Genomic DNA, 19894 nt, shown 5'->3' on the forward strand with positions numbered 1-19894 from the left:
GGTGTTTATTCCCACAGCTTCCTTTGAAGCACAGTTAGTGTGAAATAAACTTGAGGGAGAAGGAAAGACAGGCCCAGCCAGGGATGCCCCCAGCAAGCCTTTAGAGGGTTCCAGTTCTGCACCTCCCATTTTAGCCAACAAAAGTCACACCACTAATCTGCAGCCCAGAATTATCCCATCAAACTAACCCCGTGGCAGACATGGGTCTGCAGAGTGCAGTCTGTGAGCGATGAGGGATGAAGCATAACGTACTGAACGCCACAGGCAGCCTGCTGCTCCCAGAAGAACCTGCACCCTGAGCTGCCTCTATTTTGGGGAAGCCAAGAGGCTCTCCCAGGGGACCATCGTGGGGACACTGATGAAGATCTAGTTTTGTATTTTACCCATCATCACTAGGCCTGCTCAGGAGGGAGAAACTGTTCTCTGTGTGGAAGAAAAATACGCATATTTTGGTGAAGCTTGGTTGGTTTTGTGAGGGCACACTCACCATTTCAGCAGCAGGGGCCAGATATGCAGCAGATCAGCCAATCTGTACAGCACTACCCCGAAGCCAGCCCATCCGATCCTCACACAAACCTCGCCTGGCCAGCGTGGTACTGACAGAAATCCTCCCTGTGGCACTGCACGGGGAGGAAGCTTCTGCTGGAAATACCACAACCAGCTCTGAATGACTGCCATGCACATCACCTCAGCGGGGACAAACAGGAAAGCAAACAGTAGCTGCACAAGCAGCGATGCTTTGCTGGCCACACACAAGGAACTGTGTGCAAGGTGGGATGGGCTGACACATCAAGGGGGAGAAAAAGCTCTTGGACAACAGGATCATTGGGCACAGGGCTGTACAGCCTCCCTTGCTGATCGAAAGGCTCCTGGGGCATCTTATAAATGATGGAGGACACATGGACTAGGGAACAGCTTTTCATCTTTCTCTGCTCTTAGCTGCACCCCTGATGCCAGGTCAGCTTCCATGCAGACACCATGTCTTCCATCTCTTTCTACAAGTGTCATCATTGTTTCAGATAGATTGTAGAAATGGAAGGGAAAAAACAAAAAAATGTCAGCTGCTTGCGCAGAGACATTCACTGCATTTACTGTCCTAGAAGTATCCTCTTCAGAGAGCTTTGTTTCTGTTTCAGGTCAGCTATTTCCTGCACAATAGGAGTTCACAATCTCCTCGGGGAACCCGAGATGTAAATCTGATGGGGCCTGGTTTGTAAGTGCCAGCTGAACTGTTCCATCTGATGGAACTGAAGGGTGGCTAGGGCATTTACTTTAGGAAAATCAACACATTCAAATCATTAGATGGTTTAAAAAGGCCCCTCATTTCTTCCTCTGTTTTGACAAGTGGGTGCCTGGGACAGGCCTGGTACAGTGGGGCGAGGAGAGGTGGATGCTGGCAGAGCAGCTTGAAGGCGGCTCACGTGGTAGTAAAGTTGTGTTCTCTTCTACAGGGGTCTTAGAGGCAGACAGCACACCACACACACACGAGACAAACAGCTGGTGGGAAAAAGAACACAGAAAGTTAAATGTTACATGGAGCAAGAGAGGCATGAATTAAAATGCCATCACAACAGACATATTATATGTCAGTGAGTAAAAATCAAAGCTAATGCCATGTCTGCAAACAAGGGAAGATTTTTTTTTTTTTCCAAGTGCATCCTACATGATGGATCCCCTCCTGTCACAGCCTGAGCATGTAGGTCAGCCCTCCGGTGAGCTGGTCCTGGGAAGACCAGGGGGGCTGTGGTGGGGGGCTGCAGGGCGGGGAGGGGATTTGCCAAGGCTCGCACAGAGAAGAGGGCTCTGGCATGAAAGGGCTGAGCACCACTGAGTGGTGGCACACGCTGCCCTGCAGCCAAACCAAAGAGGAGCCCAGCATGAACACCCTCCTGAGGGCTGCAGGTGCTGGCTGTGCTCAGGCCTTTCCAGTTCTCAAATCCAGAGTAACTGGGAAGGATCTCAGCTATTTCACCCCAGAGCTGCACATCATTTCATGTGCCTTTCTCCCACAGTGCTCCCATGACCAATTTCCAGTTTTGCTGCTGGAACAAGCGACCCTGAACACTCTCTGTGTGCTGTTGAGCGCTGGCAGTTGTCCCCACGATCCTACCCAGCCGCACCCCCTGTGACTGACAGCAGCAATGCCAAAGTGCCCTGTACCACCCACCCACCCTGCTTCATTTGGAAGGAAATAATATTTGGAACAAGAGAGCCATTTCTTATAATGAGATTAATTTTGCTATGCCCTTAACGAATGACTTATCGCAATTACTGCGGATAAGCTTCCCAGCCCTGCAGGCTTCAAATCAAAATGGCAATTAGTGAAAGACCTCGGTGTGGCTCAGGCCAGCACCATGTGCTGTTAAACATCCTCCTCCCCGAGACACACAGCAGCACTGGGACACCCTGCGTGGCCTCGTCACACCCCGCTGCCACCAGCCGAGCACTCCCCACGCACACAGGCAGCGGCTGCAGAGCTCAGCCGGGACCTGCTTGAGCCCTGTGTCTGGAGCTGATCCACATGGCTGAAGCCACAAGCTCCCGCAAGAGCTGGGCCGTCTAATTTCCAGCTAACCATTCGCACAGACCTCTGCTCTCAGCGTGAGTCTTCCTCACCACATTGTGGAGATAATGATCATTATGTTTTCACCCTTCTGGCCACCATTCAGTGGTCACAGAGGCCATAAACAGCTGGACAGCAGCTTGTGTGCGTGTGTGTGCGCGCCCAGATGGAGTTTGAATGCCACTGTTATCCAAAGCTCATCTTGGGCCGGGGCACTGCAAATCACACCCTCACTCTGCCCCGAAAGCTGCAGTGCTCCTGTCAGCAGCTCAACAAGCTGCGAGGGCAACCCCGGGGATCCTGCGCGAAGCACCAGCCCTCGAGCACGGGGCAGTGCCGACACAGCTCAGCCTCCCTCCAGAGCTCACCATCCCGCAGCCAGAGCACAACACCCCTGGGCACGGCCTCGCTGACACCGCAGTGGCAAAGAGCACTCCGGCACGCACACAGCTCTGCTCCGCACACACTCACGCTCCTCGCGGGTGCAGACGTGAGCCCTTCCCTACGCACCGCCAGCGGGAGCCCGCACGGCAGAGGCAACTCTGAGTCCAGCATAAGACCATCTCAGCATGCATCTCCACTGCTGGTGCTCCCAGCCCAGCATCTGGAAGCCAGATCTGTAACAGTCCACATGCTCAGTTTCGTTCAGATCGCCAGTTTTCCCCTATCTTATTTGCTTCTGACTCCGTTTCAAAAGATGCGACAGATGCAGCACAAGTTACGCGTTTATCAGGCAGCCAAACCGACAGAGACTTAAGAAACGAAAAGCCAGCAATGACTACGATGACCTGCGGCTAATTTGTTGTGTACAACAAGCCAGGGCATTTCATTCAGTAGCCCCTAAATCTAGCACGGTGATTTCTGGCTAAGCTACAGCACCTTTCAGAAAGACTCTCTGGTTACAGAAGGCAGCAAAAGCTGAGTGTGTCCCCGCAGGTGAGTCAGCGGGCTCTGGCAGTTGCCTGGTAACTCTCTAAGCTGTGAGGCTCAATCATGAGCCTGAGACCTGGGTAACAAAAGGCTAAAGCATCCCTTAATTAGCTGTTCAATGGATGGCTACTCCTGCCTTACTCCTCCTGCCCAGCTACAGCTCCTAACTCATTATAACCGGGAGGTCAGTAATAAAAGTCCCTTTCAAAGGAGTTCAATGTTTGGCTGAGCAGCTGTTTATCCCCAGAGGACTCAGTTAAGGAGGGAACAGCCCACCAAAGGGTCTGGGGCAAGTGAGAGATGTTCATGCCAATATCAGCTTCAAAGAAGTCATTCTGATATCAGAAATTAATTGTCACCAGGAATATTTTCTTGCTCAGCTGTCAAGACAAAGGACAACTAATTGGCCAACAAAGTGAAGCTACATTGAGCAGGAACAGAGACATAAATCAAATAAATGGGCGCTGGATTCACACGCTCATACTCTGCTCTCGTCATTTCACCTCTGTCAGAGCCAGAGGCTGGGACCACAGAAAACATCAATAAAACTCTGCACTGTCTGCAGCAGGGATGAGATACAGCCAACAAAGCACAGTCCAGCTCAGCATTTACCAACAGAGCTTGGGCCATCCCTTCTGCTCACCAAAGCCTGTTGAGCCACAGGTGTTTGTAGAGCAGCCTGCAGAAATTAAAAAAAAAAGCTGCTAGTCCAAACGTGGCTCTATGTGGGCTTTCAAGTGGCTCGTGTATTGTCAATCACTCTTTCAAAAGCAAAAAGAGGAGCAAGAAGAACCTTCCCTCTTCAGCTCAGCCTCCAGAGAGAAGGCACAGCTCAGAGACCAGCTTAAAGGACAAAGGAAGTGAAGTCACCCCAAAGCTGGTGTCCTTTGGCTCAGGCTCTCCTTGGAGTCTCTGCTGATGGAGGGCAACAACCACCTCATGTCCAGGGTGGGAACTGAACAGAGATCCCTCAGCTCACTTCCTCTGTGCTACCAAGCAGCTGGCAGCTGGCTTGGGGCTTTCAGACCGTTTGCAAACCTGAAATCTCCTTCCATGTCAGCTGTAAAAATGTGGGCGAGAAGTTGGCTTACTCCTCTTTTCCATCCCTCTCCCTTTCCACCGCTCCTTTTCTCTTAAAAGGCTCTAAGCAGCTGCTGCTTAGAGCAAGAAAAAAATAAAATACACCCCAACCCTACATTTTGCTCATTTTCAGTCTCTATAGCAACAGAACACAGTTGGCCAAAGCAATTATCCTGCCTCTGGCTGTTGAGATGTTTAAAGGCTGTTACAAAAGTGAGAAGTTGTGGGAATACAGTGAGTGTGATCACACTAACATTTGCATGTAATTGCCCAGAGAGGCTTTGACTTCAATTCCAAATGAACACCGTTAAGTGCACAAACACAGGATCACTTAGAAGTACTGAAGGAGAAAGAGAAGAGCAGCTCCACCTCCTCATCCACTGACTGCATTTGTCCCGTTGTGGACTCTGAACCAGTCCCACCCGGTTACAGCCTCCACAGTCTCAGTTCATTAATTCCATTTCTCAATAGTCTAGCTATACAATATGCATTTTCAGGCACCATTTTGTGTCTCCTACCCACCGCACAATCTTCTTGCCACATCTCACCCTTTTGGAGGTATTATGTAATTTTATTTTAAACCTGGATCATTCCTTTGATCCTTTAGGCCCCACACAGTTCCTTCAACACTAACAAAAAGGCAGCAACGAGCATCTGGAAATAGAGGATTCCTTAATTCAGTTTCACCAGCAAAGAAAACATGTCCTGTAGCTAAGCACTCACACTAACTGGTGTGGCAAGAAAGCTGACAAAGGATTGTCAAGCCAAAAGAAGCTGCCAAAGCCTATTTTGAGGGCCCCACCCTACTGGACAATGAGGCGGCTTCAACCTCTGGCCTGTTTGGCTGCCACAGCTGAGCTGACTCTCTCAGCCTGCACTGCCCAAGAATCAACAGTCCCAGGGACACTGTCTGGGTCCTCCTAATAAAATTCAGTAGGTGTGGAAAAAAAAAAAAACAACAAACAAACCAACAAACCCTGTCTCACCTGGTTTACCTTATTTTCATTGGGATCCGTTACACGGTCTAATCCGTACTCGAGGACGTCTAGCATGCCAGGCTGTTATGAACAAGAAACAAATAGCTTTGTAAATAATTTGTTTTAAAGTCTGTGGTTCACACAAATGCATGAGGAGTCCCCCGTGCCCCACCGGGCTCCACTGCCATCAGCTCCCCACCAGCAGTGCTCCTCAAATCTGGAAACGCTCCCCTCAGAGCACGGGGTGCTGCAGCCAGACCTCCCTCCCTCGCACCTGGGAGAAGAACCAAGGAGAAAGGTTTGGACTCAGGGCAGGCCCGGGCTGACCCCTTCCCTGATGAGAAGCTACAGGGTGCACAGCCCGAGGCCACGCCCTCGCGTGTGGGAGTTTGACCCAGGGGGCTGCAGGGAGGGCACCACCGAGGCACTAAAGCCACACAGTGACATCCTCTACTTACGGGAGTCCGGTTCACAAGCCAGTAGGCTCTCTCCTGGCAGTCCAGGGCATACCTATCCGCCTTCTTCCGCTCCTTCCCCGCCCTGCAAAGCCAAGAACAGGATTTGACTCCACCAGGGGAATTCAATGAATACTGCTCTCCTGAAACCAGTGGGACAAGAAAGGGGACACACACCTCCAGCCTCCCCTGCCCCAGGGGTCCTTGCCTGACTGCACGATGCTCCTGACCACATCTTACCCCAGCTAATTCTGGACTGCAGACCGTGCTGCTCACATGGCCACACATGACCATAGCTTTTGAGAAATCATCATCTTCCTGAGCTCAGTTGGGAGCAGACACATCCTCTTTTGATTAGACAGACAGCTTTTCCGTAGTCTTACACTAACAACCCGCCGCTTGCGGTCAGTCCTGCTGCCTCGTGTTTATCCATCTGCAATGTCCCCGGGGCAGCATCTGAGAACTGCCATGCAGAGATACATCCCGGACACGTCTCGTCCCTGTCTCGCAGTAAAAGGGGGAATTTCTCACAGGAACGATATGAAAACGGTACCAAGCAGCGTTCCCAGGCACTAAACCCCAAATCACCTCTACTATTAAATAGAAGAGGCACTAGCATGGTTTGGGCTTGGACCAACTAATTCTTTCCCAGACAAGTCCTGGGCACAATCTGGGACTCAGCAGGGGCAAGGGAGCATTCCCAAAAGGTTGTTTGCATGTGGCCACCCTGCTGTGGTTAACAGGGTGGATGCGAGTTGTTCTGCACTGGTCTGCCCCAGCAGCACCATCAAACAGCCTCAGACGTGTTTAATCTACCAGTTCAGACACAGTCTCAGTATCTAACTTTAAAACTGCATTTGGCATCTCTTAGCCTAAGTCTGACCTCAATTTACAAGAACAACAGTCTCGTGTTTAATGAGACAGTTATCTGATGAGCTGTATTCTGACGACTTGGCTACCATCCCAGTGAAGACAGAAATGCTGCTGAACAGCAGAGGCAGTGCCTGCCGCGCTGGGAGGTAAAAAAGCTAAAAGGAATCCCCAGAGGTAGGAAAGATCCTATCTCCAAAGGAGTAATCCCATCTCACGTTCACTGACTTTCCTGCGAATTTGAAGGATTCAGCTCCTAAAATCAAGTAATTTTGGCTGGGTGCCTAAGTATGCACTTCAGAGTTTTCTCCAGAAGTCCCTGCTGGGAACATTTACTGCTCCTTGATTCAGGCCGTTCAGTTCAACTGTGAGACATGTGTAAGCAATAACTGAACCAGACCAGTAACAGCTCCTAAGTCCAGCGGCCTGATCCACAAATGCTCATGGACAACCGTGCGCTAAAAGCAGCTGTCTCTAACGGGAGCTTGCACGCTGCAGCATCAGACCCCGGCTTGCTCAGGGAGTCACATCAGGTGCAAAATCTAAATGTCCACTTGCACATTTACGCATGTGCAAAAACCTTCTGCAAAGAGGCAGGCGTAGGTGTCGGCAGGAAAGGCGCCCACCCCCGCCTGTGCTCTCACAAACCGCAGCGATTCCACGGCTTTGGCAGACAAATGCCAGGCAGGGAGAGGAACACAGGCACAGCGGGTGAGGGTGAGGCTTTGCAAGCAGGCACCCGGTCATCAGAAAACCTCCGAAATCTTTCATTCACAAAGTACAAAGTGAACAAAGTGTCCTTGTTAAACGGAGGAACCCCGAGCCGATAGGAAAAACAGGTTTGTTTCACAACCTTGGGGGGCACTCGCAAGTTATTTTAAAGCTGCAGCTTATGTTTTTACACTGTAATTTTAACTGTGCACCAAAACGGTGAAGCTCTGCCTCTCCCTACCCTCCTCAACGATGCAGCAAATAAGGGAACATAAATCAACTCACTTATACTGCTCTTTGGCCTGCATAATAACAAAATCCCACTTGTAGTTTATTTTTTGATTGAGCATGTTGTAATGTTCCTGGAATAAAAATAAAAAAAGCAGTTAGTGTGAAAATTCTGGACAAGGAGCTCCCATGCTAGGGTTTTCTTGACTCTTCATCGCTCAACTAGGCCAGGTTGGCAAGTGAGCCAAGAAATCTGGATTGTTCTGAATGTAATTACATGAATTGCAACAGTTCAAAAATACCACTGCAAGGAGAGCAATTATCCCTGCTAAAATTATCATTGACTTCAGCGTATTTTCCCGTACTGGCCACTTTTTCACTTCCAAAATTTCAGCTTTTGACACTGCTGGAGTAACACCTCATGCAACTGAAGGGGTGATTTTTTTGCTCCATTCCATTCATTAGCAACAAAGGGCTAAAGCTACAGCAAACGAGGGGCTTGCAGTGGACAAGTATCAACATCTCCTTACCTTCTCATATTCTTCTAAAATCCCTTTCCTCTTAATGTTCTTCTTCGCTAGGTAAATTGCTATGGAGGGAGAAGCAAATAAGCAGTCAGTTACACTTAGAGACCAACCTGTCCAAGAATAATTAAAAATTCACCCACATGACAAACACAGGAATTTTTGTTTGTCACAATATCTCCCCAGGCATGAGCCCCAAGCTCACTGAAAAAAAAAAAAAATGAACTTGGTGCTTTCACTCTGTCACTGATGCTCCAGGAGCCAGTGCCCAGGCTGGGAGCAGCCACACAGAATGGGCAGCGTGTGCCTCCTGCCAGCAGTCCCTCCTCCTGCGGGGACTCAGCCAGGGTTTCATGGCTCAAAGGACACTGGAACAAATCTTTAAGATGTTGAGGTTCCTCAGAGTTTGACCTCCAAGTTTTCCGAACACAGGCCAGTGTTTTGCTCCAAGTTCTATTAAAAACATTCCAATCTAAAATGGGATTTTTTATTTCCCCAGAAGCATAATGTAGACAAAAGCCACAGAGGACAACCTTGGTATAAACAAATCAATCTGTGAACTGCACAGTCCACAGCAGCAAACCAAGCTGAGCAGCCCAAGCTTCATGACCAGCCCTATAATAAAAAGCATTATAAAGGCAACACAAGATTGGTATGGAAGTGCCATCAGGAGACACTGGAAGCCACTTCCATTATATAAAGAAAGAACCATCTCTGAATGCAGGGCTTGATCCATATATACAGGAAGACAGTCTTGGGCTCAGATCCAGGAACCCACTTAACTACTCAGGGAAATCTAACCTTGTGTTTAAAGTCTTCCCTACCCAGAGAGCATTTCAGATGTGTTCCAGTCTGATGGCTTTTACTGCAGTGTAAGAGGAGCTTAAGCACTTTATCTCATCAAGGCCACCACAAGGTGGTCACATCCAGAGCACTCCCTCAGTTCCGCATTACTGAGAATTATTCATAAAATAGCATGAAAGAAAATGCAAGGGCTGGTTATCGCATCTGGACATGCAGCACAAAAAGATGAACAGCGAACGCGGTGCAGGACTGCGTGCACGAACACATGGGCTTGCGCTACACCTAAACACATACAATGCTATCACTTACCATAGTCTGTGTCATCAGCAGGCCAGCTCTGCGCCGGCCAGAAATAGGGGGTCTGCAGGAAAGCAAGCCTTTGGTTAGTGCAGAGTACCCTGAACTCGTGCCCAGAGGCACACGACATCACCCACACCGGAGGGCAAGGAAAGTTCCCTGCTACACGCAGAGCCTCAGCCGCCCCGCTGCGTGTCCGCTCGCAGGGTGGTGTGGGCCAGCTACAGCAGCAGAACGGAGGTCACAGACTGCCAACGCCAAATCCACTCCTGCTCTGCAATGGGTTAACAGGGGCAACCTCTCACTCCTGCCTGAGCCTTCGGCCTGATGCTGGAGCCTGATCTGGCACCACGTGGGAACCAGACTCCCGATTCAAAATACCAACAAAAGTGCCCTAGTTTCCCATCGTAGTGGAAACAGTCCATGAACCTTGATAAGATCCTGTTATTACTATGTTTTTCCTATATTCACCATTCACTCTCCCCACATCATTCCATTTTCAAGCAGCAATACCATTTGCTACTTTAAGACCTGGAAGGGGACGTGCGTTTGGAAGAAAGCACAGCTATTTTGAAGTTGAACAAGTACGCTGATTTAGTTGAAGGAAGTATCACAGTTTCCCTGTAAACTGTAATCTGACACATGGAACCAGGGGAACCGGCCTGGGGTTTCTCTGTGGATCCCTTCCTCCTGCACACAGAACGACCAGCACAGCTACACAGCGCGGCCTCACAACTACAGCTCCCGGGGAACTGTCCCAGCTGCCTGTTTTTAAAACTAGTGCTGAACTCGCTCGCAACGGCTTTAGAAAAGGTGAGACTCACTTGAAACCTGTACAGGCTGCCGTCTGTCTTAAGGGTGAGATTCTTTGGCTCCAGAAGAGGGTAGATGTACCCATATTTGACAAACAGGTCCCCCAGGTGGAGTGCCTCTGAAAATGGAGAAAGCAGACGTTTCGATTGCACAGAAACACCGCGCTGGAATTTAAAAGCGAGCTGCTACTCAGGAGAGAAGAATTCATCTAAGAGGTTTTGTCTATGGAGACCTTAAAGTTTTACAACTTGAAGCTGAAAAAGCCTCACTTTTTACATTTCTACCCACCTTCCTCAGTGATCTGCAAGCGTTGGAGAATCCACTGGAAGATATCATTACCTGTGAAGCAAAGAAAATGTCAGGTGCTTAAAATTGGGAGCGTGCCAAAATCCATGGGTGAAAACGAGACCTCTCCAGTCCTCAGCCCTCACTGTGCTCTGGATCCCACCGAGTGCTCAGACTCCTTTTTGCAAACGTGTTTTCCAATGCACCATACAAGACAAGAGGAGATAAAACCCACTGTTGGTCTCCCACTGGCCATGCTGTCATTCAGGCTTTCTCCTGACCAAGCAGGCACCAGTCCCTGGGAGAGGGAGCCTGAGCCTGGCAGTGACCTCAGGATGGCACAGCGTGAGGGTGCAGAACCACACGTGGTCTGAGCAACACTTAAACCCTCATCACGGGCTTAGAAAGGATTTAAGCAATGCCAACAGCTTCCACACCCAGGGAAGGTGAAGTGCCCCTTGTTTTGCACCGTCTTGTCCTGACAGATCCACTGCAAAGCGTCTCCAGATTCACAGAGCACGGTCCTGTCTCAGTTTTAGTAAGAGACCAGTGTCTGGTCCTCTTGAGTCCTTCAAGACATGACTTTCAGCGCAGAAGGGATGTCTGAGGCTCAGACCCAAGCTGTGGTGGTAACAGGACAGATCAGAGGGAAGCAAGATTTCTGCATTCATAAACACTTCACCTCTCCCAGTTCTTCTGTTGGAGTGTGACGAGTCACGGCCACAGTCAGCATACACCTCCAGCAGTTTTAGTTTTATGTTCTGGGGGCAAATTTCATGAATCTCCTTCCATCTAAACAGGGCAAAACCGCCCTCATTCCCTGAGCGGTTATTGGTCTTTTCCTCCAAATGTCCCCTAGGATTGCAGGTGGAGGTGTTGACCTTTCTTGACATTGCAGTGATGACTTAACTTTCTAATAGGGGCTCAGAGCTCTTATCCTACCGCCTGCTTCCTGAAATAGATGAAATTAAAGGATTATCTCATCACTCATTTCTAGACAGCTCTCTCTGTAAGCATTTTCCCCAAAGGTGCACATTTAATGTGGAGGTTTATTTGCCTTTTCTGTTGTAAGCCATTTTACTGACACTGAATTTAACCAGTTAGCTTCCTGCATGTGAAGAGCCGAGCTCTCTTCAGTGGATCCGTGTCCACTGCTCTAACGTCTTCACCATTCCCTCACTAAACACAAATCAGTCTCTTTTGCAACACCCAGAAGCCAACCAGTATATATGCAACTTGCACAGCACTAAAAATATGTTTATAGAGTGATGACCACCATGAAAGGAAACTGGAACTCACTTGCCTGTCGGAAGTCGACTAGAATTTATGACTTAACAAGAGGGAACTTGTAGCAATCCTGGTTAAGGAACCAGAACAAGGCAGACAGCACACAAAGAGGATGAGCATCAACGGGCATCTTCCCTCCACATCATCTAACCATGGAATTTTAGGAAGTGGTATTTTACATTGGTCAGACATTAAGAGAAGTACTTGTTCCCCCTGCACTTAACCTAGGTGGCATGTCATCTTCAGTACAGAGGAATCTTTTCTGCAGCACTGCCTAGATTATTCACTAACAGCTAAGGGAGGCAAGGCCAGCTCCTTTGCCGATGCAGAGCACTCCACCAAACTCAGCTGCGTAACAGCAATGTAAGCCAGGGTATGGTTTGTGCTGTAATGCATGGAGGGTGCTGCTGAGAACAAGCTTCAGATGTTGTCCAAGTTCTCCTTTACTCTTTCAATGACTGACTGTACCCATGGGCAAGTGACTTCATCTCAGTGCCTCTGCTTCCTCATTTAAGAAAAAAAATCGGGGCAAACAACACCCAGGGCCTACTGGGCTTTGCAAATACAGTGGGGAAAAAATAATTTCTTTGGCTAAACTGTCTCCTGAGTTGCCTAGAGCAAGCTCACTGGTTTCAGCAGGAGTTTTTGTTCTAAATTTCAAAGTGCTGCAGAAAGACCAAAGCAGGAAGAGGAAACGATTCACAGCACACGTGAATATTTATAGTGGAGGATCCCTCCCAAGAGCTTTTGCAGAGGCTTGGAGAACAGGGAAGCAGAGGTACTGAGAGTGCCCTGTGAAAGGAGCTAGCAGGCACAAAGGAGACAACAAGAGCAGCTGCCTGTAATGCCATCCATGACACAGCACAGCTCCCATCTGTTTCTTCTTCAGCCTGCTTGAAGGAGGAAAAGCTGTCATGTAGAGGCAGAGAAGTGGGTTGAATATTTTGTTCCTTTCCTGCATACTGAAGAAAAATTACTATGAGCAGAAAACATTAAAAAGGGAAGAATAATTGTTTATTGCTCATTTCTGAAGTACCATCTTTCAGTCTGACTCCAGGCTGCCTATTTTAATTGGATTTTGATATTTATCTTTCCTTGTGATCCAGTGTTACTGGGAATATGACAGGTCTGGAGGCCGAAGCACCTACTCACCAAGAGGAAACAAGGTCCCTTGAGTTAAACTCACACGAGACAGCTAAAAGAGTGTGATTATCAATCTTTTTGAATCTCTGATTCAAACAGCTGGGAGTGAGATGAGCGAGGAGATAAAGGGAGCAGGTACGCCTCAAAGGATGTACAGCAAATATTTATTGGGAACGCAGGCTCCAGTATGCAGCCAGATAGCGGTAACCCTGGGGTGGCCACAGGGTCCACACACAGCTTTTCTCTGATGAACTTCCTGGCCTGGTCCCTGCCCCCGGCGAAGCTCCTACCTGCCACAGCATGTGGGATGTTCGTGATCAGCACCCTCTGCGTCTGCGTCTTGATGCCTGTGTCTGGATTCTGCATCTCCATCATAAGCGCTTCGATCTGCAAAGCACGGCAGGGATGGGGTGTGTTACAGAGGCGGACAGGAGGGAGCCCCAGGACCGCTGTAGCTCTGCGCAGCATCCCAGGTGGGTGCGCAGGGACACGCCACAGGAAGGGATGCAGTGGCCACAGTCCTCTGCAAACCTCCCCTTGCCACTAGAGGTGCCACCTCCAAACCATGTCAGCTCTCACACTGACTCACAGTGTCACTCCCTCCTACAGAAGACACACACGTATGGCCAGCATTAGCAGACAAGGGACAGGATGTAACTACTTCATGGGAGTTAAGCTAAAAAGAAAAAATATATTAAAAAAAATAATCTCTGATATCCATAAATGTTCTTCTCTGGCTTAGTGGGCTATTTGCTGGGGCAATAAGAAAAAAAAAAAAAAAAAAAAAAAAAAAAAAAAAAAAAAAAAAAAAAAAAGAGGGGGGGAGGAAATAAAATCTGTGCTTCTATTGCACAAATAATCCAGCTGTGCATGGACTTGTAGATATTGTACCAAGAAAATAAGCAATATTTTGGCTGGAGACCAAACAGCAAAGGTTCTGATTCTGGTCTGCAGATAATAACCAGACAAGACTTTAGAAGAGCAACAGGAAAAGCACACCGCTTTGCTCCGGGGCTGAGCAAGAAGCTCAAACCCAGGGGAGATGAGAACGGCCTGTCCTTTGAGAAAGCACAGCCACCATCCGAGCCAAGGCTTTGAAAAGCTGGCCAAGGACTGATTACAGCGGGGACCAGAATTTACATGTGGGAAAGCAGACTGCAAACACTGAAACAGAGCCCAGCCCGGAGGAAGGAGGGGTACAAGGGACTCCCCGGCCGTTCCTGTGGCCGGCTGCACCCACCCACCCTGGGCCTTAGTCCTGTCTGTGGGCAGCAAAGCTCAGTCCCTCCGAGGACGGGCACAGACACCATCGGAACAACTCACCCTCCTATCTGGCAGCATCTCCCGCCTTTGATTCCCGAGGGATGCTGCTGATGACTCGTTTTTAACAGATCCTGTTACAGAGGATGAAGCTCACCCTCAGGGCCAGTATTCTTTTATTTCTGGTTCCCAATTTTATTTCTTTTTTAAAGACAACAATTTTTAAAGGTATTTTCCTCCTCTTATTTTTGACTTCCTACTAGCACCATCCCAAAAGCACAAGAGCCTCTTTCTTGCCCTTAGGAACTTCCACTCAGACGGGGAGAGTTGGGGCACACTCATCTCCTCATTTTAGATTATCTGGCTTTGTGGAAGATGCTCTTCTTTTTGTCTTCTGCTTCCAGAGATACTAAATCAAAACTGGTCCAACAGGACCAATTTGGTCTCTCCGCACATTCATCTTGGGCAAGGCTGTAGTTTTTTAATTAGGATTAGAGGATTTAACGAGCACAACTTGATGACACTCATGCATAATGAAAAGTATTGTCTTCACAGGCACCACAGTGACTTTGGTCCTAAACCTTGCCAAGCGCAGTGAGGATTTAAGCCTGTAGTGACAGGATGCACTCTGGGTTTGACAGTAAAAAATGGATTTTCAACTTGTTTTAAAGCCAGTGTAAAATTAATACTAAAACAGAGAAGCCTGGTAATATTTCACGCAAATATTTGTATAAATATAGAAAATATTTTAAAAATAGCAAAACTGGACCCAAAGCCATGGAATATGAAGATTTCTGGGGTTTTAGACCTTTTAACTGAACCCCCAGTTTTGGCCTCAGCAAGTTCAAGGTTGAGCATGGAGAGATGCCCGTGTAGCTGTGTGAGATGAGGTGAGGCAGGACGGTCCAGCAGGCAGGGCAGTAATTTAGGAAACTCAGATTCAGTTCCCTCTAAGCAATGACGGGTATCCTGGGGAAGAGGCTCACCCCGTAAGGGATGTCCTCTCCGCAGACAGCACTGGGGGATACTGGGGGTAGATGCAGCACTGCTCCTCACCACTGCACCGCTGTGCCGTGACCACGGGGCAGGTCCCACCAGGCTCAGGCAGGATTTGTTCCCTGCAAGCAGCACAGCACAGCCTGCCCCAGCACGGGGCTGACATTTGCTCCCCGGTGGGTTCCAGAGACGGATCTTTACCAGCCGAGAGCGAGGAATTGGCTCCCACACAGCCTCCCAGCACAGCATGTTCCCTTTCTTCAATCAGCAAAAAGCTCCAGACTCCTGTCACATTCATACCCCAGCGGGCTCCCTCTTGTCATTGGAGAAATAATATATATTAAAAAGAAACAAGTGAAATGAGCCAGGGAGCTGCTGTTGGGGGGTGCCTGCCGCTCTGGCTGCAAACCATGCACTTTGCTGATCAAAACTCAGCCTGTCTCCTCCTTTTCTCCTAACGGAACGCTGCTGATTAGGGGTTGCTGGTGATTAGGAGTTGCTACCAGCACCAGCGTGTCGGGGAGAGGCCAGGAGGGCCGGTTAAAATACAGTGGGAACACTTGCTTACTTTGCTAACGGCTCTAGCCCATTTTGTCACGCTTTCAGCCAGGAAAGCGCTGTCTGGTTTCAATTTTGTAGAGCCAAAAGCCACTTCCTGACGCTGGTTGATGTGTGGAAATGCAAGCAGAGGTAAATACCAGCAAGGAGAACTTGTTAAAGGAGCCAGGCTCTGGGGTGAGCTCACCTCAAGCCACCACCAGCCACGAGCCTCACTGAGGTCGCCCTTCATATCAACCAGAATCTCTACGTGGACATGGCCTCACCCAAAAGCCACAGAGGAGACAACAGGAAAACTGTCTGCCCCCCCCCCATCTGCTTGCAAAAAGTCACCGGGTTCACTGAGTGCAAAGCCAAACTCAAACTCACAAATGATAAGAAAAGGCATTGCTGCATTTCCAGAGCATGTGGGAAGCCCTGGGGAGGGTCCTCTCTGCAAATGCTCAGCGACTGGTGGGGTGCCCATGGTTCTGGAGGAGGTGGATGGATCCAGCACAGCTGCTCTCCCACAGAAGGGAGAAGTGGGTGCACCGATGGAGTGCTTGGGTGAATTACCCTGGGTGCATTTCCCATCCTTCCTTCTCTGAGCTTTACCCTCTCGGCACCCGCCAGCTCCCAAAGGTCAGGGCACCCACACTGCCGAAGCCTCGGGCTCCAGGTGCTGACACTCTGCATGCAACAGCAAAACACTTCCAAGGTGAGGAGTTCAGCCCCTCACAGCGTCAACCCAGACAGAGGCATCTTTGCTTCAGATGTAAGAAAGACACATTTTCCCAGCAGGCTCCAGCTCACAACCAAGTACCCACTCCTGGTGCTATAATTAAACAACCGCTGCTTTCTCCATCATATTTGCCCGGTTCTAGCCCCTCTCTGTACTGCCTGCAAAGATCATCCCTCCCTGCTCTGATTTCCAAGGTAGCAGTACAGTCCTCCATCACAACTCCAGCCTCAGAAAGCTAATTCAATTGTTTTCTAGGTCTGCAACTAACAATCCTGCTTTCCACATTCATGGATGTCAGAATAAAGAAATGAAAAAAAAAAATTGTTAGTCACCTAAAACTTTCTGCTTTTCCTTAATTAAAGCTGAAAGGAGACGCCTGTTCTCACCCAGCGCACAGTGATCCCACATCCAAATGAAGTGAATCTGTGAGTAGGGAAGGCAGGGCTGTAGCTGGCTTTCTCCACACGCTCCTTCTTCCCTCCCTGTGCTGCCACCACTCTGGCCAAGCCTCCCACTTAAACCCACGTGGCAACAAAACCAAACAGAATCACGGTCCCACCAGGCCAAGCGCATCACCTCTCAGCAGGGCTGAGAGCACGGCACGCTCGGTGCAATGCTCTGCAGAAACGCGCAGCACTGGCATCTCCCCCTCTGGGATGTGGGAAGGGAGGATGGGATGAGGCTAAGCTTGGCCTAAGGCTCAGCTTCAGCCAAGTCCAGGACCTCACTTAAACAGAAAGCAGGAGTCTGATGGATAGCTCCTTCCAGCAAAACCACAATTCAGGTGCTCGCACACCTCGGGTGATGCCCAGGTAGATGAGGGCCAGCAGCTGCGGGAGGGCTGAAGCCCAGAAATTCAAAGCCAGGATGGAGAAGCCCCAAGCCACACTGCAGACCTCAGGCTGGTCCCTCCTAAGTTGTAGTGCTGCCTTGGGAGAAGCCATCGAGGACCAGAATAAAGAGGAGGCAAAGGAAAAAGGCAAGCGGCATCCATCAGCCCTACCCACGAGGTATGAGTCACAATGCAGCTCATGTAGCACAGCAAGGAAAAATACACAGCCCAGCAGCGGCTGGAGAGCACAGCCCTGCCCTGCGCGGCCTCCTGCTTTGCCAGCTGATGCCAACAGAGGCCAGACTCTGGCTGCTGGGGCAGGCACAGGCACCAAGAGCTTGGGCTGATTCAAGCTCTCCCAACATCTGGCCAAGCGCACACAGCCAAAATGCACTTCAGAGGCTTCCTCCCTGTCCCGACAGACTTTTGTGCCAATATTCTTCCTACCGAGATGGTTTAGGAGGGGGAAAAAAAAAACAGAATAAAACCACCTGAGCATCAGTCATGAGTATTTCATGGACTAGCAGACATTGCAGGGCCTTGGAGGGGGCTCTCCGATTCCCCCATGGTCCGGCCACGAAGACCAAACTCTACATCCAGCCCGAGAGTTGTGCAGAGCAGCCTCACAGCAAGTACATGGCACTGCTCTCCGCCCTCAGAGCAGCCCCTTTCCTCTCCCTCTGCCTGATGGCAGGATTGCTGCCTGCCGGAGAACCGGCGCACTGAGATGCACCACAGCTGCAGAGGCATCCCAGGGCCAGCAGCCTGACAGCACGGCTGGAATCCCTCCGTGCAGCTGGAGCAAACCCATGGTTACAGCCCATGTGCCAGCTGGTGGCAAAGCTTGAGCACAGGCTTAAGCAATTAAGAAAGCTTCTCTCTAGGATCTTAGCTCCTCGCGGCTCGAAGCCTGCAAGGTGCTCGCTGGACGTGTGTCAAGCATCCTCAGCTCCCACCACAGGCAACCAGTGAAGGTGCTGAGTATTTCAGGGCAGCTCTGAGGATACATCCATCCCACACTGTCATGTAACAGCCGAGGCTCCAAACACAGCTTCCCCGGGGTCTGGAAAGAACATAGGAGGAAAAGAAAGCGGAGACGAGAGCCAAAGCCTTTATGTGGGAGCTTCCTTTCCTAGTGCTAACAGGTCTTAGACTTGCAAAGCACTAGAACTACTCAAACCCTCTCGCCGCTCACGGTGTGAGTAGCACATGCTTTGTGGCAGCAGTTTGCTGTATTTTAACAAATCTTCCCACCTGAGGAACAGGGAGCACTTTGCAAAGACTGCTGTGCTCCTACCGAGCGGCTAAAGCCCAGCTGTTGGAAGTTGTTTTCTCAAAGCACACAGCCTCTCCACTGCACCCCCACACACAACTCCACGGAGTATTACTCAGTGCAGAATTTGGCCCAGCGTTATTTCCTTTGGCAGGCTCCCCAGACACATTTACCTTGAAAGACACAGCACCAAAGGATACACCTTCTTTACTTCCTCTAGCATAAAAAGTACAGTGCCTCTATCGCCAGGCTCATACCTTAGCACCAAACAGCCCCAAATTTCCCCCCTTTTCCCCCCCAGAATCCTCCTCAGGTCGTGGGCGTTGCAGGAGAGCTAACTACGACTTGAACAGCAACTGGCTGGCTGTACTCGTCACTGGAAATTCAGTTAATTCCACGCAACAGGATAAGCCACAGGCAGGAGAGGTGGGTGTGAGAAAAGCTAGCTTAACACTCTGATACTCAGATACCAGCTATACTAAAACTGGCTACACTTTTGAATGAATGCTACAGAAAAAAAAAAAAAAAAAAAAAAACGGAATGCTTTACAAAATTACGCATCACATCCAGGAGCGTAGGCATAAATCTTTCCACTCTTTCAAGTGTTTCTGGTCACAAATACGCTTGTTTCTGAAAAAGTGGAAGGAGGCAGAGAGCAGGCAGTTGGCCACGACACATCCTCTGGAAGCGGGCATCAGGTGGAAGCCCTGGGACTGCAGACACTGGACCCACTGTGGCCCAGAGCTGAACTGAGTGGCCCGGCACCGCAGGTGATGGGTTTTCCCCTGGGAAATTACACTGGTTTGAGGGTCTTTGGGGAAAAAGATGGGAGAATGGGAAAATGTGTCAGGAGAATAATTCAGCTGCGGTTAAGCTACAAAAATAAACAAAATTACAGATTTATTTCCACCGTGACTTCAGCACACGTTGCCCCTCAGCCTGAACTCCAGCCGGGTGGGATCCACGGGGCTCCACAACAGGCCATGGCCCAAACCCCCGCGGCTGGGGCTGTCACCCCTCGGACCCCACACACCCAGAGGGGCCCCGGGGAGCCGTGAGCGGGCAGGATGCTATGAACACAGATCCCCCCCTCCCGGAGCACCGGTCAGCGCTGCCCCGGTCACCGCATCGCCGTGCCCGCCGGTCCTGATGCCCATAACGGGGCGGTTGTTCCCCGGCGCTGTTTAACCCTCACCTTTTTCAGGAAGGCCATCCGCGGGCGGTGGCGCTGCCCCTGGTCGAGCCGTGTGACGGTCATGGTGCCGGGCCGGTGGGAGCGGAGGGAGC

At 49.9% G+C, this 19894-nt stretch overlaps 1 protein-coding gene across 3 annotated transcripts in view; it reads right to left on the minus strand.

The window, feature by feature from the left end:
* Nucleotides 1–19888, minus strand: part of RGS9 (regulator of G protein signaling 9) — a 31052-nt gene extending 11164 nt beyond the window's left edge. For 2 of the 3 annotated variants that reach the window (XM_026861171.1, XM_026861172.1), the window contains exons 1-9: nucleotides 19803–19888; nucleotides 13258–13354; nucleotides 10541–10591; nucleotides 10264–10370; nucleotides 9452–9503; nucleotides 8345–8403; nucleotides 7872–7948; nucleotides 6009–6090; nucleotides 5569–5631 (exon numbers count right to left, since the gene is read on the minus strand). In XM_026861171.1, coding sequence (XP_026716972.1) covers nucleotides 5569–5631; nucleotides 6009–6090; nucleotides 7872–7948; nucleotides 8345–8403; nucleotides 9452–9503; nucleotides 10264–10370; nucleotides 10541–10591; nucleotides 13258–13354; nucleotides 19803–19865 — 651 coding nt within the window. In that variant the 5' untranslated portion in view covers nucleotides 19866–19888. Of the gene's footprint in view, nucleotides 1–5568; nucleotides 5632–6008; nucleotides 6091–7871; nucleotides 7949–8344; nucleotides 8404–9451; nucleotides 9504–10263; nucleotides 10371–10540; nucleotides 10592–10683; nucleotides 10817–13257; nucleotides 13355–19802 lie in introns of those variants that run through there. The other variant, XM_026861170.1, reaches the window with a different exon arrangement.
* Between the last annotated feature and the right edge of the window lie 6 nt (nucleotides 19889–19894).

This window comes from Athene cunicularia (assembly GCF_003259725.1).
Source record: "Athene cunicularia isolate RWA chromosome 18 unlocalized genomic scaffold, athCun1 chr18_part1, whole genome shotgun sequence".
NCBI classification, from domain to species: domain Eukaryota; kingdom Metazoa; phylum Chordata; class Aves; order Strigiformes; family Strigidae; genus Athene; species Athene cunicularia.